Source organism: Phocoena sinus, chromosome 10 (assembly GCF_008692025.1).
Source record: "Phocoena sinus isolate mPhoSin1 chromosome 10, mPhoSin1.pri, whole genome shotgun sequence".
In the NCBI taxonomy this organism is placed as follows: domain Eukaryota; kingdom Metazoa; phylum Chordata; class Mammalia; order Artiodactyla; family Phocoenidae; genus Phocoena; species Phocoena sinus.
In genome coordinates this window covers 60,634,603-60,657,731 of record NC_045772.1, presented here as the reverse complement: position 1 = coordinate 60,657,731, position 23,129 = coordinate 60,634,603, and the positions used below count along the sequence as shown (strand labels likewise).

The following is a 23,129-nucleotide window of genomic DNA, read 5'->3' as shown; positions in this document are numbered from 1 at the left end:
GGCCGCCTCACCTTTGGGAAACTTCAGATACACTTCCAGGGAGTCTCTCCAAAGGGGAAAGGGAGCCTTGATAGCCAGCCCTGGCCAGGAAAAGAGTCGACTTCTTCAAACTCTTGTAAACAGGCGCTGTGACCCTCTTCAGGTTGGTGGGGTAAGAGTCCCTGAGAGTTGGGGGAAGAGATTCACATCTCTGGCAGAATCAGGCAGTGGGGAAAGAGGTCCTCATCCCTAGCCCTGTCTTGGGCTGATCACCGGGAGGAGGCAAGACCCCCCCCCCCATACGTGAGAACCCTCCTCCTTCTCCCAATCCTGGGGTGGGGGGGAAGAGCAGCAGCTAGAAAAAAATACAATTACCCCCTCCTAGCCCCCGCCCCCGCCCATCCCACCGCCCACCCCACCCCAACCCTCTCTCTCTCCTCCTTTGCTCGCTCTGTGGAATGGAGAGGAGGGGAGTGTCAAGAGAAAAACGAATACAAATCTGCAATTGATTTTCATAATGTTTCTGCGGTGTTTGCAAACCAATCGCCTGAACGTCCCCATCTTACCTAAGAGAGAACCCCTCCTACGACTGCGAAGTGCTCCGAACTGATATATGACAATATCTACTTTGGATCACGTGCTCGGGGAGAGAGACTAAGACGGATAACGCGTCATCTCGCCTTCCCAAATTTTCCCCCCTCGCTAGATCAGGTCCAAAACCTCCATCTGGAGCCGGCAGGAGAAGAGAACGATGTTTAACTCGGTCAACCTGGGCAACTTCTGCTCGCCGTCGCGCAAGGAGAGGGGCGCTGATTTCGGCGAGCGAGGGAGCTGCGCCTCCAACCTCTATCTGCCCAGTTGCACTTACTACGTGCCCGAGTTCTCCACGGTCTCCTCCTTCCTGCCCCAGGCCCCCTCTCGTCAGATCTCCTATCCCTACCCGGCCCAAGTGCCCCCGGTCCGGGAGGTCTCCTACGGCCTGGAGCCCTCCGGCAAGTGGCACCACCGGAACAGCTATTCCTCCTGCTATGCGGCGGCCGACGAGCTCATGCACCGGGAGTGCCTGCCTCCTTCCACCGTCACCGAGATCCTCATGAAAAACGAAGGCTCCTACGGCGGCCACCACCACCCCAGCGCCCCGCACGCCGCCCCCGCCGGCTTCTACTCCTCAGTCAACAAGAACAGCGTCCTGCCCCAAGCCTTCGACCGTTTCTTCGACAACGCCTACTGCGGTGGCGGCGACGCGCCCGCCGAGCCCCCCTGCCCGGGCAAGGGTGAGGCCAAGGGGGAGCCCGAGGCGTCCCCGGCCTCGGGACTGGCGTCCCGGGCTGAGGCGGGGCCCGAGGCGGCCGAGGCCGAGGAGGAAAACACGAATCCCAGCTCGTCCGGTTCAGCCCACTCGGCGGCCAAGGAGCCGGCCAAGGGAGCCGCCCCCAGTAGGTAGCAGCGGCCGTGAAACAGGCGGGCAGGAGGGAGGGAGCCAGAGAGGGAGGGCGAGAGTAGGGGGGAGGCTAGGGGAGCGGGGACGGCCTCGTGTTTTGGGTCAGTCCGATTTTATGTGGAGTTTTATAAGCATTCAAAGGATTTTATTATAACCTACAAAGCCCTCTCTCCCAACGACTCGACTTTTTACGATGGAGAAGGGGTGGGGACGGAGGGAAAAGGGCTCTTTGGAAAAGCTGGGTGAACCCCCTCCCCGTTATCTCCCTCGGTCTGTGAAATTTTTAAAAGCGCCACCATCGCGGGCTATATTAACTTTGATCGTGAACTTAGAGGAGCATTTAAGGAAGGATGGGGAGCCCGGCTGCCGGGGGGCGGGAGGGAGGGGAGGGGTGGAGGGGGAGAAAGGGGAGGGCAAGGGAAAGACAGGGAGAAACTCAGAGAGGGGGAGTGGTGGGGGAGAGAGGCAATGGAGCAGAACCTGAGGCCGGGGAGGCCAGCGAGGGCCGCTCTGCTTCTTTCAAAAACTATTTTCCAAATGTTCAAACTGTGTTCGCGTGTCCCTGAGCAGAACCCGGAGCAAGCCGGGGGTCAGCGGCGACAGGGGGTGGGGACGAGGCGGCTCAGGGCGCCACTCTGCTCCAGGCCTGGGGCTCAGCGTTTCTCTGCGGCCCGCGGCCGCTGCGCCGGCCTAGCCTGGCCGCGGGGAAGGCGCGGCCCGCCGGGCGTCCCGGGGCGCCAGGGCCCCCGGAAGCAGCTCTCGGGTGTCTTTGGTGCCTGCTCGCTCGCTTCCTCCCTGCCTCCCCACGACTCTCGCCCGGTCTCACTTCTTCGCGCCTGTTCTCCGCGGTTCCCCCAGATTTCTGGGCGGGGGGGGGCGGTGGGTTTTCAGAGTCACTAGGAGGGCAGCGCAGGAAGGGGCAGAGGAGCCCGGCTGAGCAGAAGTCGTGGGGGGGGGGGGGCGTTGTCCGCGGGGACGCACTTGGCCCCGGCTGGCTTCCTTCTCCCCCAGACTCCGCCAGCCCCGTCCCTCGTCCGAGGGGAGGGGGCGCGGGTCCCACGGTGGCCCGGGATGGGGGACGAGCTCGCCCTGCCAGGGGGTCGTGGCTCGGCCCAGCGCTGCGCCCGCGGGAGGGCTGCCCGGCAGTGGGGCTGGGGTCGCCGGGGTCTCACGTGTCTCTCTTCCCCTCTCCTCGCACTTGCCCCCTCCCTCCCCTCCCCTCCAGACGCCCCCCGCACCCGCAAGAAGCGCTGCCCTTATTCGAAATTCCAGATCCGGGAACTGGAGCGAGAGTTTTTCTTCAACGTGTATATCAACAAAGAAAAGCGGCTGCAGCTGTCGCGGATGCTGAACCTGACGGACCGACAAGTGAAAATTTGGTTTCAGAACAGAAGGATGAAAGAAAAAAAACTAAGCAGAGACCGGCTGCAGTATTTCTCGGGAAATCCTCTGCTGTAACCGCAGACCGGGCCCTTTGGGGGGAGGGGGGAAAGGGGGAGATTATTTTATTTTATTTTTATTTTTTATTTTCTAACTCGCCTTCTTTCCGCGGGTGGAAAACTGGACTGTGGCCAGGGCTGGCCCCCACTGCCGTTGCCCGCACTTCTTTCCGGAACCTCCTTCACCTTGGTCTGACTCAGTGTGGGACAGGGACCGGGCCTGGAAAGGGGGGTGAAGGAAAGTGTCTGATCCACGGCGAGTGGACACCGTTGGCGCCGAGGCCAAGAATCTTTATTTAAAAGAAAACACACCTCGCGACAATGTCTTGCTGCTCGGATTGGGTGGGGGGAGGGGCGTGAGTAGTGAGCGCCTGAGCCTTACAATCCTCGAACTGCAAGCCTTCCCTTGCCCATGTGAGAAGATCTGCTAGGACACCGTCTCTGCGAGGGGAGACTTCCCGGGCTCCCCATCCCTACCCCACCACTCCCCACTGCTGGGGAGCAGCTAAATGTGATCCCGTCTTGCTGTGAAATTTCTGTTCCTTTGACCTGGTGTTAGGTGTGCAAAGTCGTCTCCTACCTCTGTCTGTGCCCAGGCCCTGCCCAAGCCTAGTTGTTCTCCCCCTTGAACGTGTAGAGCCCTCCTTTGAAATTTCTTAACTGGTGCGTTGAGGTTTCCTAACCTTTTTCCAAGCTGTGCCCCACTCCGCGAATTTCTAGCTATAGTCTATGCATTTGTTACCTTCTTTTTTTAAAAAAAAAAGATTGGGGTGGAAGAGGCAGTAGGGAGATGGGATTGGACGCCTCCCCCATGCTGAGGCCTGAAGTTTTGTAAATAAATTTCACAAGCATTTCTTTCTACCCGGAGGGGATATGGGGAGGACTCGCCTGGAATGAGATTTGTATCACCCATCTCCTTGTGCGTGAGTGCGTGTGTACGTGTGCAATCCCCACCCGGCTCCTGTCCCAGAGGGATTGCTGTGAATTTTTTTTTTTTGGTGGCAAATAAAGATATTTCATTCTGTTCAATATTATATTATGATTTTATTTGACCCTTTTATTAGCCCCTCTCCTCTTAAAACCCTCAATGCTCCCAAGGCGGAGGAGGTGGAAGCAGGCAGGCAGAGCCCAACAGAGGAGGACAGGCGTGTGAAGGTGAGGTAGGCCGGAGCTGGCGGGCCTGCACCCGTCTCTCCACGGGCAGGGGCAAGAGTGTGGCGGTAGCTTCCTCCCGCTCTCAAGTTGAAGACTTTCCACTGCGACTCTTAAAGCTCTCATTTCTCACGTGCAGCTCGAGCTGCGTCCAAACGCCCAGCAACGCTTTCCGTTTAAGCACACGTTTGTTGTGGAGTTAATTGTAACCATCATCGAATTTAAATTTATAGGAATTTTCTTGGCTCCACCGCCCTCCCACCAGATGTCTCCGTCTGTGGCAGTTAAATGTGTAGGGTTGAGGGTAGGGCTTTCGTTTTTTCTTTTCTTCTTTTTCCCTCTATGAGAAGACTGTATTGGAATTTTTATATACAGTTTTGAGGGAGGGAAGGGAGAGGGGGAGAAACCAGCCCCCTCCCTTTCCTCACCGCGGCAGCCCCTGAGGGTGGGAGGGTAGGGCTGGGCCCCTTCCCCTCACGCACAAATGGCCGGGCTCCTCCAGACACAACAAGACCCTAGGCTGGGGCCACCCTGATGTTTGTACATTGGTCTCCCAGCGTGGAAAGCCCCAGAGATCTGTTTTGTAAGAGGTTGGCTTGGGGTGGGGCGCTGGGGAAGGAGGTGACCCGTGAGGATGGTCACCACACCCATACATATATTTGCTGCATGTTTCTTCCGGATGAAGATAACTATAGTCCTTTCAGCACATTCGTTGAGGGCACTCTGGCGATCTCTGTTCCAAATTCGTTATTTGGGGGCAGAGGTTTAGGACCAATTCTCTCATCTTTCCCTTTTCTTTGGAACTGTTCTTCTGTAATTCGAAGAAAATGTTTTCGTCAATATAATTCTGTTGAGTGAAAGAAAAAAGCACCACGACTATGGACTATTGCATCTAGGTTCCGTCGTTTTTGATGACGGGGTATCTGAATCTCTCATTTGTAAATGTAGGTCTTGAGACAAAATTTGCAAACTGGGGTGTATATACAACCCCACAATTGCCTCATGTGCCCACACACAAATATTTGTCGGATGCCTATGGGTGCACATGAAAAGGAATATTATGTGTACTCTTTTGCTTATAGTATGGAGTAAAACTGACCACATGCACATCTGGGGCTTGTGTCCTCTGAGGTGTGTAACCACTGTCAGTGTGGAGTGAGTGTCAGAAGGAATGCAGCTGAGGATCGTCTCTGTGTGCGCATGCACGTTTGCATGCGCGTGCACTTGTGCATGAGAGATATCTCTAGGTATGATGTTTATCCACTAGTCATAACAAGGGCTATTGGCCTGCCAGCCGTGCTTCCAATAAAATAGGATGGAGATAACTATATAGAACCTGTCTATAAAGCAAAATACTGATCTCTAAATGGCTCTTGATTTTGGAGAAGAATATTTAAAATCCAAAGCTACCACTTTCCCTGCAATGTGCAGCCCAGAAAAGATCCCCAGCTCTAGAAGGGATTTCTGAAGGAAGGCGGGGTGTCATGGTGAAAGAAAAACAAAAGCTTTCTATGATCCCAGCCCAGGAAGCTGCCAGTCTTCGGTGACCTTCTAAAAATTAGAAAAAAGAGGTCTCTGTCCCCCCAACAAACCCACCTTCGGGCCCCCGGGATGTCCGACCCCCCTTGGCGGTCAGGGGCACTCTGGGCTCAACCTCTTCGGGTAATCCCCTCCAGCCGTGGCGCTGCCCGGGAACAAAAGAGCCTCGTCTAGACGCCGCCATAAAGTGCCCCCACCCCACCCCGCGTCTCTAAACCCAGTTTCATTTCGCCCTTAACGACCCAATCTGGCCTGTGTTAGAAAACGCTTCCGCCTTAACTAGCAAACAAATCCGCAGTGGACAGTCTTGGCTCCCCCAACACACCCCATACCCCCACTCCATTACCCCCTTGCCCGCAACCTCCTTCCCCCCCTCTTCTACTCCAGCCTTTCTCAGCTCCCAGTCCCCCAATCCCACCCCCCACCAGTAAATAAACCCGAGGCCGAGTTCAAAGTTTCCCGGAGCTAAGGAGGAATGTTGGTTGTAAAAATCCAAGTTTATAGCGCACGTGGGAGTTTACAAGGGTATTAAGTGGTGTGGGCTGAGAGAGCACTCTGGGCCCCTCCCCCTCCCACTATGGGCTTTGGGGGTGCAGGGGGAACCTGGGGGACTTGAAAGGAGAAGTGGGTTTGATGTTTCTTTGTCACGCAGACCCCCAGGTTGCTGGGGGATGGTGATGCGAGGGCGCCTTGGAAGACGGTTCACAGATCCCAGCCAAGCGCCTCTGAGAGAAAGCCCGCGGGTTCTAGGTGTCCCAGATGGGGAAAAAGGGGAGCTCCGCTTTAGGCAAGGAAGAAAGTTACAGACTAGGTGTCTGAAAGGTGAATGGAGTTGGGGATACCTGGAGCCGTTTCTCAATCGGAGGAGGAGAAACTACCTGGGGAATAATTTCTCGAGTGGATTGAAGGCAGAGAGGGTTTTTCTCACCAGGACAAAGAACTTTGAACTTCAAGGGAGTCAAGGGCGCCACCCCTTCCCTCTCCCCGCCCCTCTCCGGAATCTGTAGGGCAATTCGTTTCTGGGCCAATATTCCCTCAAGGGGCCAGCCCCTGGGGTTTCCTGTTGCCCCAGGGCTGGGTAATGCTGTTTGTTGAACCCTCCCAGCTCGGAGCCCGCCAGAACTGTGTGCACGCGACCGCACTCTTTATTATTCATATAAACCTTCGGGAAAGGCAACGCCCGGGAAGTTTTTATAACTTTGTTTGGCATAAAAGTTTTACAAGATTCCTCCTCTCTTTTTCAAAAACTTAAAGTTTTGGTCTTGCCATGGAACCAAGTCTCAGGGTCTCTGGGAGGTTGGGGAGAGAGAGGTTCTGAGGTCCTTGTGGGGGGGGCGTGTCTGGAGCTGTATCTCTGACTAAGGCAAAACAAGGCTTAAAGGTTGGGATTAATCCTTCCTGAGGTCCACCTTGGATCCAGCTTTGGGGGCTGCTAGGAAAGTCCCAGCTGAGACACACCCTTACAGAACCGCAAAGTTTGGACAATGTCAATTAGACCAGATCTTCCCCATCACAACCTCTTGTTCTCCTGTAGGCATCTCTCTTTCTCTCTCTCTCTCTCTCTCTCTCTCTCACACACACACACACACACACACACACACACACACACACACACACAGCCCTGCACACACCCTCGACCCACTGCACAAAGTGGAGACCCATAACCTTGACTCAGACCGTTAAGTTGGGAAGAGTCTCTGCACACACAGCCCTGCAACCCTGCCTCCTGCAAAGTCCACAAAGGGTTTGATGAAAGACAAAATTCAAGACGACAAGAAATGCCTGCCCAGAGGTTGCAGTGATTGTAGGACCGAGAGAGAAGGAAGGCCAGCGGGCTGCAATCCAGGAGCTCGAAGAACAAAGGTGCCTGTATAGGGACGTGGCCTTGGACTGCTAAGCCTGCGAGTGACCCCTTGGATCTGCCCCTCACCTGGGACGGACAGAACCCCACTCCTTCATTTCCCCTAGCTCCAGCCTTGGGGTATCAAGTGGGCTCAAACAGGGACTATTTTAATGTTCATCTCTGGAAGTCAGGACAAAGATGGAGCAAATTCTCCAAAGACAGACCTGGTGGATGAGGCTTCTTCGGGGTGATGGACTTGAGGATACCTAAGCCCTGGACCTGGGCACTTCAGGGAGCCAGCGGAGTTGGTCAGGATGTGCCCCAGTGCCTGCTTTTCCTTCCCTCTGATAGTGACTGCTGAGCCCTGGCCACCAGCGGCTGACAGCCCTACACTTCGCCTTGTGAGGAGTGGAGTTAAGGCTGAAGGCGGGCGAAGGTCAACTCCAAGCTTGAGCAGTGGGGCTGGGAAGGGATGCTACTGAGCCTTGTGCTCTCCCCCTCAGGGTGCCCAGCACAACAGAGAAAAACAAGAAGAGCTAGGGGAGAAGGTCAAGGGGAAGGAAAGCATTTAGGAGGAAAGAAAAGAGTAGAGAATAAATTGTATAACAAAGAAAGAAAGAAGAGAGAACTAAGGAACACAAGAAAGAGAAAGAATCAGAAAAAGAGAAGGAAACAAATGAATTGCAGAGAAAAAGAGAAAGAAACAAATAAAGAGGAAGGAGGAAGATGGAAAAAGAAAGAAAGAGGGGGGAAACAAAGATGGAAAACAAAGATCTTCGAAAAGGAAGTTAGCCAGTAAAGGAGGAGTGGGATTTTCTCCGAAGTAAGCCGGCAGACCGCAGCCCTGACTCCGGCTGGAAACACGACCCACTGGGCAACTTGGGCGCAAACCATAATATGGGGAGCAAGGCTTCCCCCACCCCGTCCCGCCCGCCAAAGACATCATCCCACCCGTCCTCCTCCCAAAGCTTCTACTGGATGTGTTTACTGTCTGGTTTCAATTCAGGAGGCAAAGTTAAATAACTGGTTGGCTTCGGCAGGGCAAGAAAGCGGTTATGCTGGCTATCAGACTTCTTCGGGATGCGGGGATCCTAGGGAGTACATTTTTGGGTAAAAGTGAATATCTGTGGCCGTGTACATACAATCAAGCTCCAAGTCAGACACGGGTCTAGGCGGTAACCTCCATAGCATCTGGGTGCAAACGTGTACAACGTCCAGATGTGAGAGCGACTCTGATGGCCAGGCTGCCGCCAGGGTGGCAGTGAGATCCGGGGTAGACCAGAGGCCCCTCCAAGCGTCCTCAGCCTCCCACTTTCCTCTTGTACCTGTTTGAAAATCAGTTTGGGGGGCTTCGGTGCACTCTGTCTCTTGCCTGGGATTTTTCTGCTCCCAATTCAGCCGAAGCAGAGCCCGGTGTTAGCGAAGAAAAAGAAAGCAAATCTTTCCTTCAAGTTTTGAGAAGAGAATGATTTATTTGGGCCTCCAAAACAAGAGGGGAAAACCTTGCAATTTTAACCACTGGTGGTGTGATTTTGTTTTCCATTTCACTTGAGATTTCAAAACACACACACACACACACACACACACACACACACACACACAGTATAATTATTTTATTTTATCCCAAAGGGAAAGACACTCTTCCTTCTTTTCACCTCACCTTTAGAATTTCCTAGATGATGTCCTTAGCCTTGTGGGGAAGCTCCACTAATTTTCCTTAGAGAAATCAGGGTGCCTCTGGGGTGCTTTGAGGGCTAGAGCCTGGAAAGCAGCCGAGGTTCCTTTCTGTTCATTGAGCACTAGATTTTCCTTCTTCTGTTTTCACATGGGGACCCCTAGCGCCCCAGTCCTCAGCCTGCCGTCTGGAACCCGCTGACCACCCTGAAGTCTGTGAGGAACACCCTTCGCCTCTCCCTTGGTCACAGTCCCACGGGCGGCAGGAGGCCCAGCTGCTCATCCCTGCTGCACTTCCAGGGTGTAGGTACGGGGAAGAAGGGCACGGGGACCAGAGCTCTCGGGGTAGAGGGGTTGGTCAAAAGGTAGGTGCAGCCTGAGACGATCTGGCCTGAAGCCCCTGGATTTTCACATCCCCCAAGTTGAGGCAAGAAGAGGGAGCCCCAGGGAGCCAGGCATAGATGCAGCACTCCTGGAAAGTTGGGGAAATGGCTTAACAGGGTGATTTTAGCAACACAGACTTCTTCTGGACCCCAATCCGGTTCCCTTGGGGTGCAGGCCTGAGGGTCTTGGCCCGGTGGGGCTTAGCCGGTAGGCGCCCGGCAGTGGCGGCAGGCGGCAAGTGGGATGGCTGTGGCAGCCTGAGTGCCTTTGAACACCAGGCCCGGACAATAGGACAGAAACAGCCTTTGCTCGTGGCCTCGGGAAAGACGGAGCCCAAGGGGGCAGGGCTGGGACCCACACCTGACTGTACTTTCCCAAATCCGCATGAATGCTCCCCTCTCTCCGTCCTCACCCTCACGTCTTCCTTCCTTTCGTCTCCACTGGTGCAGAATCCCAAGTTTGCAAAAACCCAACAAGTTATTCAAGTCGGCGTCTTCCGGTTCTTGTTTAACAGCTCCGGGTTTGCGTTTTTCCTGCGTAATTAAAGGCAAACATTTGTCCCACCGGGGGTCCCACTTAGGCTGATGAATTTGATTTCTTTTTTCATTAATGGGCCATGTTTATCATACTTCTAATTATTTCAACTTTAAACACTATTCGTTCTTGTGAGGAGATGGGAGTAGAGGCGCGAGGCTCCTTCTCCCAGGGGGATTATTTCCATTAATAATGGCAAGGATTCTAAAAGCGACTCCATCCCCACCCAGGGCTGAGGTAAGGAGTGAGTTCGGGATGGGGGTCAGGCTGGTAGCGGAGACAGGTCTCAAAGCCGAGTGACTCTGCTTCTCTACCGCTGGTTCCCCAGGTTAAGCCGTGGGGCTTGACGTTTTTGAGAGGTTATCTGGAGTTTGTCTCCTTCACTCTGCCGCCTCCCTCACCCCCTCCCAGGCTGGGCCCAGACCCTTCCACTTCGAGGCTCTTGGAAACCTTCCGCAGCCCCACCCGATCCCAGCCTGGCCTGGGCAGAGAGGCTCAGGGAGTGCTGTCCCGGCCCCCCAGCTACTAACACAGAGAGAAAGACCAGGAGAAGCTGAGGTGGTCGAGCGGCACCTGGGTCTGGGGGAGAGGGCCCAGCAGACCCCAAGATGGGGGGCAAGGGCAGGAGACTGGGATGCCAAACTCCAGGGACAGGGACACCAGGCAGGAAAATAAAGGAGATGTGAAAGAGGGGGGAGGGAACACCCCCAAAGCCATATAATTCTCAATTGCTTTGGTCTTTAATTTCATCGCCCCGTAAATGAGGAAATATCAGTTCCCATACTAAATTTTTATCCTCGGCTGATAAATATGACGGGGAATTTTCGTTGGGTCCTCGTAAAAGCGAACAGTTTCGATCAAACTGGTGGGGAAAGACTTACGCAGATAATACAAACAGAGTGGCCATAAAGTGTCTGCGTTTCCCGCGGGGTGGGACAAATGGCTCCCTGGATTGACTGCCACCGGGGCCGTCCCAAGTCTCATCTGGGGCCTAAACGGGCTAACCTTGCCGGGGCCAACCCCTTGTGCCGAGCCCATGGCGACCTCTGTAAATGAAAACACGAAAGCATTTCAAATCTCCCCTGGCTGGCCTGCCAGCAAGTCACACATTAAACATTCTCTTCCAGTTTTCCCGGGGTTCGGGGACCCCTGCGCCTTTTCTCTCGCCCTCTGGATGACAGATTTCGGAGGATTTCTTTCCGAAGTCGTCTTCTAGCAGCCGCGGGCTTGGGCCTCCCTAGAAGCGATCCAGCCTTCTCACTCCTCCGCGCCAGGGCGTCTTGGAGCTCTGGTCTTTTCCCGGCCAGGCTCCAGCCCTTCGGAAAGTCGAAACCCATGGCTCGGTCCAGGGGAAAATGTGGGGCGACCGGAAAGACAAGTTATACTCCAGATTCCGTTTCCTGAGGAAAGGGTGGAGAGTTAAGCTCGCTTTGTGAGAAAGGCGATGAAGAAACGGAAAGAACTATTTGAAACATACCTTGTCCCTTATTTCTCGCTTCCCTTTCTTAAAAAAATCGCTCTGTTGAAGGACACTTCTCTGGGTCGCCTTTTGTCGCGTCCGTTGCCCTGGTTTCCCGGTTGATACGTGACTCCCCCAAACCGCCCGAGGCCCCGAGGGTTCCCTCTTTCTCTCTGGGAATGCTCCCTGTTTTCGTGGGGGCAAGGTCAACTGGAAAGCCAGGGCCGCCAGGGCCGCCAGGGCCGCCAGGGCCTGGAGCAAAGCAGCCGAACCGGCTCCAAGGCCAAAGCCTTCCTGCCCCTGAGTTGATAACCCAGGGGCCGCCCACCCAGCCAGGTCCAGGCCGCACTCCCTGGTCGGGGAGCCGGTGCCTTTGGTTGCCGGCTTCCTCCTCCCGCGACCCCTCAGTCCCCTCGGAATCCCCCTCTCCCAAGCAGCCCTGAAGTCATCTTGACCTCCTCCCTGGCCTGCCCCAGACACTGGAGATTCCCCGTCAATCCCCACGGGGAACTTGCAACTCAACCAACTTCCGTGACGGGAGGTCCCGAGCTGAGCTCCCAGCCCCAAGGGCCGAGACCGACGAAAGAGGACGCAGGAGAGGAGAAACTTTAGTTCCGTTTGGGATTCCTTAACTTTTTCCTCTCCCTTTCTCTGCCCGCAGGATCCCTCCCCTAAACCTCACCCCACTCCCATCCCAGGGGAAGAAGTGGGGGCGGGGGCCAAGGCGAGGAAAAGAGGAGGTGAGGAGGGGAAGAAGTACCTGAATCGTGTCTTGACCTTTTAGTTTGAATGTGACTGTTTTGAGCCCCGAGTTGCCTCGCTCTCTCACTCTGTCCCGCATTTTCCCCCCTCTCCGCTCCCCTCTCCCCAAGAGTTACAGGCTGCTTCCCGGGTAAACAAACCCCATCCTCCCTAGAACCCCCTCATCCCCCTCCACCCCGCTCCTGCCCCAGTCGCCGCGGGGGCCCTTCCTTTGTTCGCGGGGAAGGGCTCCGGCGCCCCTACCTCGAGGCGGCTGCTAGGTGGCGCTGTTACTCCACGCTGCGCGCTCCGCCTGCAGACAACTTGACCCCGCTGACGTCACGGCCGTCTGAATCATCAAGGCCATTTTCAAATCCCATTGGTCTAGCCGTCACATGGTGAGGGCCGAATGCGCGGATAATTATGGAGCTGATATTTCCCCCCCACCCCTTCTTTTCCCTCCCGCCCCTCCAACCGCCCCCCCTCCCGGATGGGGAAAAAAAAAGATGTCAGCTCCTCCGCAGTAGTATTGCTCCTTAAAAACCCCTCTCTCTGAAAATGACATGCCCTCGCAATGTAACTCCGAACTCGTACGCGGAGCCCTTGGTTGCGCCTGGCGGAGGAGAGCGCTATAGCCGGAGCGCAGGCATGTATATGCAATCTGGGAGTGACTTCAACTGCGGGGTGATGAGGGGCTGCGGGCTCGCGCCCTCGCTCTCCAAGAGGGACGAGGGCAGCAGCCCCAACCTCGCCCTCAACACCTACCCGTCCTACCTCTCGCAGCTGGACTCCTGGGGCGACCCCAAAGCCGCCTACCGCCTGGAACAACCTGTTGGCAGGCCGCTATCCTCCTGCTCCTACCCACCTAGTGTCAAGGAGGAGAATGTCTGCTGCATGTACAGCGCAGAGAAGCGGGCGAAAAGTGGCCCCGAGGCAGCTCTCTACTCCCACCCCCTGCAGGAGTCCTGCCTCGGGGAGCACGAGGTGCCGGTGCCCAGCTACTACCGCGCCAGCCCGAGCTACTCCGCGCTGGACAAGCCGCCCCACTGTGCCGGGGCCAACGACTTCGAAGCCCCTTTCGAGCAGCGGGCCAGTCTCAACCCGCGCGCCGAACATCTGGAGTCTCCCCAGCTCCGGGGTAAAGTGAGTTTCCCTGAGACACCCAAGTCCGACAGCCAGACCCCCAGCCCCAATGAGATCAAGACCGAGCAGAGCCTGGCGGGCCCAAAAGGCAGCCCCTTGGAGAGCGAAAAGGATCGGGCCAAAACCGCCGACTCCAGCCCAGACACCTCGGATAACGAAGCGAAAGGTAAGGCCTCCTGGGCCGTGGCCCGGGTGGGACGCTCGGGCACTTGGTCTTCGTGGCCGGGGCGGGGGCAGGGAGAGGGTTGGGCCGAGGAGGGCCTGGACGGTCTTGGGAATGCGACCCCGGCTTGGGACTCGTGCCTGCTGAGCGCCAGGCTGGTGGCGCCTCATTTGGCTGGGGAAGGTAAGCGGCGAAGTGGAGGTGCCGGCGGCAGCGGCTGTGGGCGCCGAGGCCGGGGTGGTGCGCACGACGGGCAGCCTGCAGCGTCTTGTGTTGCTCAGGGCGGGGGACCGATCCCGGGCGCGTGCTGGCTTTGGTTTGCTTGCTCTGCGTTTGTGTCCTGGGAAGCTGATGCCCCCCCCACACTCCCCCACCCCCCCACCCCCACCCCCGCTCAGGTCAGAAGCATGCAAAAAGCTTAAAATGGCGATCTTGGGCTAGGGACTAGGAAAGACTTGGGAGAAGGGGGATTTCGCTTTACTGCGTTTTCCCAGTTGAAAATTGTTTCCTGCGAGGCGCGATTTGTTGTTTGTGGGTCTGATTTGTGCGTGTGGCTTGGGCTCCTGCGGTTTTTGGCTCGGCCGGGGGCCTCTGGCAGCGGTGCTGGGGCCGGAAGAGGTGGAGGTGAAGGGCTGCCCTCCACGTCCCTCCCTCCCCCAGACGCCCGGGCTGCGTATGGCGTTGGAACAGGGCATTTGGAATGTTGTAAGTTTTTTGTCTCCCCTTTGAAATTTTGTTTCCTTTTTTTTATAGTTAACGTTTAAAATTTTTTTCCCGTTGGTTTCCAAAAGCAGCTTACAAATGAGTGGTTGGGAAATTTCTGTGTGCATGGTAAGCGGTTTTCTCCTGAAAGGGAGTGAGGCTTTAGTTGGATTTTATTGTAATTTTGGTGGCGAGGGAAAGCCTAGCCAGAGTTCAAGCTCGGGGTTCAAGATTCATTTCTGCTGCAGGTACTGGGGGCCCTCAGGACCCTTCTCTGACACCTGGAGAAAATGTGGAGGAAACGGGAGCAGTGGAGGGAGGCTGAGGGGACTTACCCTGAAAAGTTGGAGCAAAAAGCATCAGAAAAGGCCCAACTGGTGGGGCGGGGGGGACGGGCAGGGGATAAACCTGCTCCCCACAGCACTGGCTACTGGAGACTGTGCGTAAGAAGGGCTCTTTGGGTGCAGAGACAGATGAAACAGTGAAAACTGAGCAGACTGGGGGCGGCCTGGGTCTTATGGCGCTTTGTATATGGATGCGGTCCACACGTATGCCCGGAGGCGACCTGTGTCACACTCACACACACTCATGCATGCCCTCTCATACATGCACACGCACTCTTTTGGCGGGTGAGGACAGACCCTCGTCCTCTTGGGTTTCCTCTGCAAATCAAAGGTGGCCTTGGCAAATCAGCCCATGGAGACCCTAGCCAGAAGGTGGGCACGGGTGTGTTCATGAGGGGGAGGGGGAGAGAGGCACGCATACCCACGAAGCCTTGCTGGTGGCACGTGTGCAGCCCAAAAGTTTAATTTTATACCATCTCCCCATACCCCGAGCTCGGTTGGGGTGCAGATCTAGGGTAGGAAAAGCTGCGTTCTAGCCCCACCAAAAGCAAAGTCAAGTTTAACAAGCCTACCTCCTAGCTCAAACTGCCCCCATTCTCATAGGCTCCCCTTTCTCCCCTGCCATCCCCATACCATCTAAACCCTCCCACCCCAACTAATCCCTCTGACTCTGCCTGCTCCCTTCTTGCCTGCCCCCCTCATTTTGGTGCCTCCACCAGGCCAGAGGCAAGAGGGCTTTGGGCCAGACTCCCCATTTGTAATTTCTCCCCTTCCCCCAGACCCCAACAACCTCAATAAAAAATAAATGGCACAGAGTTAGATGTGGAGAGCCTTTAAACAATTTGGCAGAAGGCTGCAGGTGCAGAGGTGGGCACAGAATTAAGGACATTAAAGTGTTTTAAACTGCAGCCTCAAGTTTGCATTTTCTGATGCCTCCTGGTTCCCCTAGGGCCCCCACCCCACCCCCCATCAAGCTAAGATCCAGGAACCTGGCAGTTTCATTTGGCATAGAAGGGGAGATAGAGCACAGAGCCATCAGCAGAGTCCTTTGCTGGGTGTCCCTCTCGGGTCTCTGGACTCTGGGTTTTTCCCTAGAAAAGATGGCCAAGGTCTCTTCTGCTGCTTGAGGAGCAAGGCTGGTTCATTTCAGCAAGAATTTGTGCCGGGGGCGGCAGGGAGAAGCTGTAGATAAGGGAAAGGGAAATACACACCACACTTATAGCATCTCCTGATATAAATAGACACATGTGTACATATCCCTGTGTGTGTACATATGTGTAGGAGTGTGTATCTCTGCAGAAATACACGTGAACATACATGCATACATACCTACATAGACTAGGCAGGAGATTTCCAGGAGGCTGCATTTCCTCAGGATCTCTCTCCCTTGACCTTAGGTCTCTGGCCAGGGCAGTTGACTGAGGACTCCTCAGCATGCCCCATAGCTGTTGCCCCTGACCTCCGCTGCCTGCACAAGCTCCCTGCCTCGGTTACTCCTGGGGGAAATGGCCGGGATAGGAAGAGCTGGCAATGGGAGATCCAATGGGGTAGAGTCACTCCGTGACACTTCAGGTGGGAGCCAGGGCTGGGGATCTGGTGCAGAGACGGCTGCAATGGCCTCTGGCTGCAGAGTCTGGGGCGACATCCCTCCACTGCGTTGAATGGGGTCAAAGCTCTCTGGAAATTGCTCTGGGGTCTGAGGCCTGGAAAACACTTTTTCCTTCTGGTTGGATTTTTACAGAGCTGGAAAGGAACAGAGAGGAGGCGGGGTCTGGTGAGGCTTAGAGGGCACACCAGGGTCAGCTAGCTGAGGGAGAGCAGGAGTTCTCAGAACATGCTAGGTCAAGGTGGATTGGGTGATTAAATTTAATAGACGCGTTGGAGGCAAGTACTTTCTGTCTTTCTCCCCTGTAAGTCTAGACCCCAAAGAAATTCTAAGAGCCTTGAGGCCAGGAGGACCCCACCAGCCAGGCCTGTGGGGCGAGAACAGCTCCCCTGTGCTCCCTCAGCTGCCCCCACTGCAAGCTGGCCAAGGCCGCAGTGCTGCGAGGGTTGCCTCTTCGAGGGATACTTATGTAAATAATGTTATTTTTAACAGAGGAGATAAAGGCAGAAAACACCACAGGAAATTGGCTGACAGCAAAGAGCGGAAGGAAGAAGAGGTGTCCCTATACTAAACACCAGACGCTGGAATTGGAGAAAGAATTTCTGTTCAATATGTATTTGACACGAGAGCGCCGCCTGGAGATTAGCAAGACCATTAACCTTACAGACAGACAAGTCAAAATCTGGTTTCAAAATCGCAGAATGAAACTCAAGAAAATGAACCGAGAGAATCGAATCCGGGAACTGTCCTCCAATTTTAATTTCACCTGAGCGAGGGGCCTCCCCTCCCACTCACCCTCTTCCCCCCCGTTCCCTCCTTTCCCCGCCCCTCCTCCCTTTGTGCCTGGTGGTATATATTTTTTTTCCTCCCTGAGTATAAATGCAACACGCCTGCAAAAAAGGCAAAGACCTCAGACACTCCTTTCAAGGGACCTATGGTTCTTGCTGGGAAGATGTGTCCACCTAAAGCATGAGAAATGGGGTGCTGGGTTGTGGGGTGTGGTGTGCCCGCATAGACGAGGGTGGGAGTGTGGCTGGTGTGTGTGTCAACCCCTAACTCACCCACGCACTCACACATAGCATCCCGTTCTCCAGGCAAAGTTAAGGTCGAATCCACCCGATTATAGGGGGAAAAAAGAGGGAAAAAAATCAACCAGAGAAGGTCTGTAATCTTGAAGAGCACAGTCAGAATCGCTCCTTCCTTGCTGCATTTCCTCCTTAGAATAATAGACGTTTTTGGAAAGTTCGGCTAGTGTTTGTGTGTTTGTCGTAGCGTCCAGCGCCGGTACCAAACCCTCTCTGTGTCTTCACCTCCCAATCGTTCTGAGAATCTGCTTGAAGTCTCGTATTTGTACTGCGTTCTGCTTTTCTCCCATTCTCCCAGCACCCCCACATCCCCCATGCACTGCCATCTCAGAAAATCCATCCAGAGGAGCAAAAAAAATTTTTTTTAATTTAAAATAGAACATAGTGAAGCAAAGGCAGAGTGCCCCTCCCCCAAATATCACCCTGTCCCTGTCTGGGAGTTGTGTTATTTAAAGATATTCTGTACGTTGTATCTTTTGCATGTAGCTTCCTTAATGGAGAAAAAAATCCTAATAAATTTCCAGAATCATGATCCTCACATGGGTGGTTTTTTGTTTTTAGTGTTTTTTTTTTTTAGCGACACCCTCCCCCCAAAGAGGCTGAGTGTGTGGATGTGTGTGTTTTGTGTTTGACTCATCTCCTAGAGCCTTTCTAGAACGTCTCTTGGCGGGTTTAATGTAAGTGAGAGACCATAACGTTGATTTAAATATTATCCAGGTGACCACAATAAGTCAAGGTCATAAAACAGTAATGTCAGGACGGTCTTGGTGCGCGCGAGAGGTGGATTTTATGATCTGCAAATATAATGTGGTGCTGCAGTAAAAGATGCATTTAAAGGTGACTGGAGGAGGGAAAGAGGCAGAGAGCAAACTGCAATCTCGAGGAGCAGACGGATCTGATTGCCTGGGGTGCCGGGCCAGGCGCACCCCACCGCTGCTCGGGGGAACCCCAAGAGCCCCCCACCTATCCGAGGAAAGGAATAAACTTAACCGCCGGAGGGGGGCAAGGAGCTCAGCCACCCCCCCCCCCCTCGACAGCAGCAGCAGAAGCACGGGCAGCGGCAAGAGGAGGAGGACGACGACGAGGCAGCGACAAGGTAAGAGAAGCGGTTTCTTGTTCTTCTCTTGGCGCTGGAGTGGGGAACAGCGGCGTCCCCAGGTGCCCAGCGCGCAGTGGGCAGAGCAGGGTGGAAGGTGTTTCATGCATCCGCGCTTGCTGAGAGCCCAGGCTTGCCTTGTGGCGGCTCGCGGTGGAGGGCAGTGGCCGTGAGCTCCCCGTCCCCAGCCCTGTTGCCGTGGGGTTTGGCGGTCAAAGGAGTAAATTGGTGGTTTTGGGCTTCTTTCTTTACTCGGTCACTTAGGGTCTCCTTGAGTGCGACACATGGGTCTAGACGTCTCTCATTCTGGCCGTCTGCTGGGGGAAGCTGAGGGAGGATGGGCTAGAGAGTGTTGGAGCTTGAAGCTTAGGTCTTCCTGCTTTCTGCTGGTTTGGATGTGAGCCTTAGCCAGGCTCTCGGTCCCCACTCTGCCCGGCCGTGGGGCTTTGCCAGGCAAGTGGCCTGATCGGAAGAGGCTCTGGAGTGGTTCGGCCACACATAGACGAAGGGAAGCCGGAGTCCAGCTGAGAGACGGAGAAGATCAGAGGGAATCTAGGAGGAGAGCACAGGAGAGCCAGAAGGGCAAGACAGGGGACCCAGCTGGAGAGTGGAAGGACACTCCAGCTTCCCCCAGGGCCAGGGCCAGAGGCAGGGGGGTAGCTCCGCTGCGGTGCTAGGGGCGGGGCGGGGGTTTGGCAGCTGGAGGTCCCATTTCACCAGAGTCTCTCTGAGCGATTTGTTTAGACTAGCAGCTGATGGGGCAGGCAGGTCCCCTACCCACCCAGCCACCCAAAGTCTACTCTCTCGTCCTTAGGGAGGTCGTGAGGGCGGAAAGGGGGATGGGGCTGAATTTCTTCCTTCCCCAACCCCCTTCCCTTCTCCTGATAGATGCAAAGCTGAATCTCCCGCCCTGTTCGCTCAGCTGATCTGTGGCTTAGGTAGTTTCATGTTGTTGGGATTGAGTTTTGAACTCGGCAACAAGAAACTGTCTGAGTTACATCAGTCGGTTATCGTCGAGGGCCCCAACCCACCTACCCCGCTCCTACCCTCCCCGGTGGGACTGCCCCCAGCGCCCCTCCTAGATAAGGCAAAGTGGGTACAGGCTGAGGCGGGCTAGCTGTGAGTGGGGCTACACCACAAGTCTGGAGAACCCCGCTTTATCCTTTCCACTCCTCAGCCTGTCCCCATCCCCGTGATTGAGGGAGAGGAGTTTTTCCTGCAGCTATTGTTTCCTGGGCCCAGCTGATGGAGACAGACAAAGAAGGTCTAACCAATTCCAAGGAAATTCAGGAATTTGAGTAAGAGGTGGCCTGGCGGGCCAGCTCAGTTGGGTAGCAGGGTGGGGCAGGATGATTAAGAGAGAAAAGACCGCAGAAAGAGAAAGGGGTCTCTGGAAGAGTTAGCTTCTCCTACCTTCCACCTCCAAGGAAAAAAATCTGCCTCCAGTCGGCTGGGGCTGGAGCTTCTCCTTAGGAAAGTGGGGTGCCTGGGGTCCTGAGAGTTGGGGAACTCTGACCAGCAGCTCAGCCACCTCGCCTTCCCCTTCTGTATCTCCGTCGCCAGGAGAAGGGCACATTTAGGGTGTTAGTAGGCTGGAGGAAAGCCATCCAGTCCAAGTAGAACCCCCCCCCACACCTACCCTACTGGGAAACATCAGGGCAGGAATCTGGCTCTGGTCTCTTTCTAGCTGTCTGTTACCCGTAGGCCTTGGTGTGTTGTGTCTGTGCCTGTCTGGCAGCTGCTTGTCTTTGCGCTGTGTGGAAATGTCTGGGTGAAGGGAGGCTGCCAGCGCCCACCATTACCATATTGCTGGGGAGGTTGTCGGCTGATGCCAGGGGGAGGAGGGGAGGGTCTGGGTTAGGGAGAATCCAAGCAGTGTGCAACTTTGCAAAGCTTCTTCCCCTCCTTGGCCCCTCTGGTTGCTCAATTCTGGTCCTGGTTACTAGAGAGAGGGCTCTCCAGCAAGGTTTCGCTGACTGCAGAGAAAACTGGGGAGGACCAGGGAGAATGGGGAGATACACCCCCGTTCTCAGAGAGACTGGGAAAGAGAAAGCCAGGTTCTTGGTTCTCTTACTTTGGAATTATTATGATTATTAAAACATTATAGACTTTCAGACAAGGGAACAAAATCATGTCCCTGGAACACAATATATACATGGAGTTCTGTATTCACGCAGTTGTCTGCTGGGGGCTTATGTGTAACCTTGGATGAGTGTGGTTCTCTGGTTCTATACCTCTGTCTCCTCCAGGCTCTCTCAGATCCCCTGTATATATTTTTGTGCACACTCGTGTATCTTTCTCTCTCTCGTGTACGAAGAGACCCAATGGAGACTAGAGGAGAAAATGGGAATAGGGCCTTCCTTCTCCCCAGCTGAAATTGTCAGTCTGTCTTTCTGTCTGTCCCCCAGCCCTTGGTAGGGGAAAAAAATCTCTTCCCTTGGAAGGAAGTGCTCAAATCGCCCTATGGCTCCAGGGGAAATGGGGAGGTTTTCAGAGAGGAAGGCCACCTGGTACAAGGCAGGCAAGGGCTTCCCCAGTTTGGGAGCCCCTAGCAGTCTCTGAGTTTTCAGGCTGTCAGAAGCCCGGGGCCAGCTGGAGTGAAGGGAGTCCCAGGCAGGGGCTGGGTGCTCAGGAGTGCCTGGCTTGGAGACGGCATCCCTGATGGGCCGAAATTCACCAATGAACGACTTCTGTGCTTTGGGTCTCTCTGCCCCAATATCTGTTTCAGAGCTGGTGGGCTTATGGGGTGGGTGGCCCCCCATATCCTGGGGAATGGGGTACATTCTCACAGGGCCAAGGTGAGGGCCAGTCTGGTGGCCAGAGTCCACCAAGGGGCCCTGGGGCCGTGGATCATGGCTAAGGCAATGGTGATTATTTATTCTCTTCGCTGGAAGGGAGTCTTCAAAAGAAACAGCATGAAGAGGAGGGAAAAAATTATCTCTCGTCTGCGGATATTAAGATGGATTTTTATTTCTTAAAGGACCCTCCCCGCCGAGAGTGCGTGAGCGTAAACTTAATATATGCTCCGCAGCCCAACTCCAGAAATCGCAATAAAAGTTAAAACCTCCCCTACTGTTTTTTTTTAATTATGATATGGGAAAGAGGAGCAGGATTTATAGAGCTGAACTCTCGGCGTGTGAGTGTTTAAGACTTGCAGGAGAAGGAGGAAAAGGCAAGAGCTCGCCAAGGAGAGCCTTGGTCTCTGAGATCTCTCGCCTGTCTGCGGGGGCTCCGGCTTAGCCGGCCGAGCCTCTGTGGCCTCCCTGGGACCTCGGCTCCCCAGCACCCTCCGCCCGGGCCCACCGGCCTGCCTCGGCTCGCTCGGAGATGCAGCCCTTCTCGGGAACAGGTGAAGGGCAGCGGGGCCAGGGACAGGGGGCTGCAGGTGGGAGCGTCAGGACACTGGGCTTTGTGTGGGTCCCGTGCAGGGGAGGAGGTTTGCAGCCCCGGGCAAGGCCGCGGCCCGAGGGTGGCCAGTGGGCGCCTTGGCTAGGAAGGGTGTCCGGCCGGGCGCGAGAGCACGAACAGGGTGGATTGTGTCTGGACTTTGGCCGCAGACGGAGCGGAGCGGGCTCCTGGGCAGAGGCCAGCGGCGAGGCGGGCAACCGGAGATTGAGTCTGTAGTAAGGACCTTGAGGTCTGTTTGGTGTTTGGGCTGCGGGGGCGGCGGCCCAGAGTGTGCAGCGCACAGCGCGCGGGGCGCGGCGGCCAGCGTGGGCGAGGCGGCAGGCCCCGCACACCTCTGCAGCTGCAGGGCCGGGCCCAGGACGTCTGAACTGAGGCCCACCAAGGGTCAGAGCGTGAAAAATAAATGCAGTTAAAGGTCTTTCTTTCTTTCTTTTCCACGTAAGAGGTCCTTTCTTTCTTGTCTCTTTCGGAGCTACCTGGATTTGGTCCAGAACAGGTTGCCCGCGGGAGGGCCCCGCGAGCGGCAGAGCGCGAGGGAGGGAGAGAGGGAGGGAGGGCGAGGAAGAGGGAGGGAGGGAAGAAGGGCGGGCAGCGGCGGCTGCGGTGGCCGGGGCTTCCCTCCCCCGGCGGAGGCTGCTTCCCTGCATCTGTGGCCGTGGGGAGCCGAGGAGCAGGTAACGAAGGCGCTTCCCGAGGCGGGATTGGACCAAGCCAGAGGGACCGAGGCTTCCGGGTCTCTGCCCAACGCCCTGGAGGGGAGAGAAGGTAGGGAGATCGGCGCTCACCCGGCCTGGCACAGAGGCCTGGGGAATGTTGAACCTGTATTCGATTTCAGGCTCACACTCATGTTGTGAGTCTGTCTGCCTCCGGAGATGCGGTTTGCCTGGCTGCCTGTCTGTCCGTCTGTCTGAGACGTCCCAAACCCTAGGCTGTCCTTCCAAAGGCTGGAAAAAATCGGGCAAATTCGTCGGAATGTACACTTTCATTCACTGGATTCTCTGCAACTCAGCGGAGCTGCTTGGTGCGCGCCCAAGTTGGAGGGAGCGTTCCTCCTGCTTTCTGGCTGCCGGATCCTCTGGTTCCCTCCACCATGGGCTGAGTTTCCGGCTCCAGGTTCGCGGCTTGCCCTGAGGTTTGAGGCCAGACAGCTCCTAGCCTGGCAGGGAAGGCGGGGGAGAGACTAGCGGCTCTGGCCCCTTAATTGTACTTCGGACCCTTATTGTCTCTCCTTTCGCCACCTCGGCTTCCTCAGTCTGGGCTCCAAAGTCACTGCAAATTTCCTTGCGACACACACATCCCACAAAGATCGGGTAACCAGGCGCCCAAGGCCACGGGGGCTCCAAGCGCAGAGCACCCCTAGCTCTGGGGCCGCTGCCCCTCCAGCCACTCCCCAGGCG

At 55.6% G+C, this 23,129-nt stretch overlaps 3 protein-coding genes across 3 annotated transcripts in view; all 3 read left to right on the top strand.

The window, feature by feature from the left end:
- Nucleotides 1-616: 616 nt before the first annotated feature.
- Nucleotides 617-5,123, top strand: HOXC11 (homeobox C11). The gene is made up of 2 exons (XM_032645918.1): nucleotides 617-1,415; nucleotides 2,646-5,123. The coding sequence occupies exons 1-2, from the start codon at nucleotides 731-733 to the stop codon at nucleotides 2,876-2,878; spliced, it is 918 nt and encodes a 305-aa protein (XP_032501809.1). The 5' UTR covers nucleotides 617-730; the 3' UTR covers nucleotides 2,879-5,123.
- Nucleotides 5,124-12,631: 7,508 nt separating this feature from the next.
- HOXC10 (homeobox C10) lies at nucleotides 12,632-17,766 on the top strand. The gene is made up of 2 exons (XM_032645716.1): nucleotides 12,632-13,494; nucleotides 16,636-17,766. Exons 1-2 carry the CDS (start codon nucleotides 12,744-12,746, stop codon nucleotides 16,911-16,913), a joined length of 1,029 nt encoding a protein of 342 aa, XP_032501607.1. The 5' UTR covers nucleotides 12,632-12,743; the 3' UTR covers nucleotides 16,914-17,766.
- Nucleotides 17,767-22,420: 4,654 nt separating this feature from the next.
- The window catches only part of HOXC4 (homeobox C4), a 60,379-nt gene continuing 59,670 nt past the window's right edge, over nucleotides 22,421-23,129 (top strand). The window contains exon 1 of the mRNA XM_032645238.1: nucleotides 22,421-22,497. The gene's annotated coding sequence lies outside the window, so the exon portion shown is untranslated. The remainder of the gene's footprint in view (nucleotides 22,498-23,129) is intronic.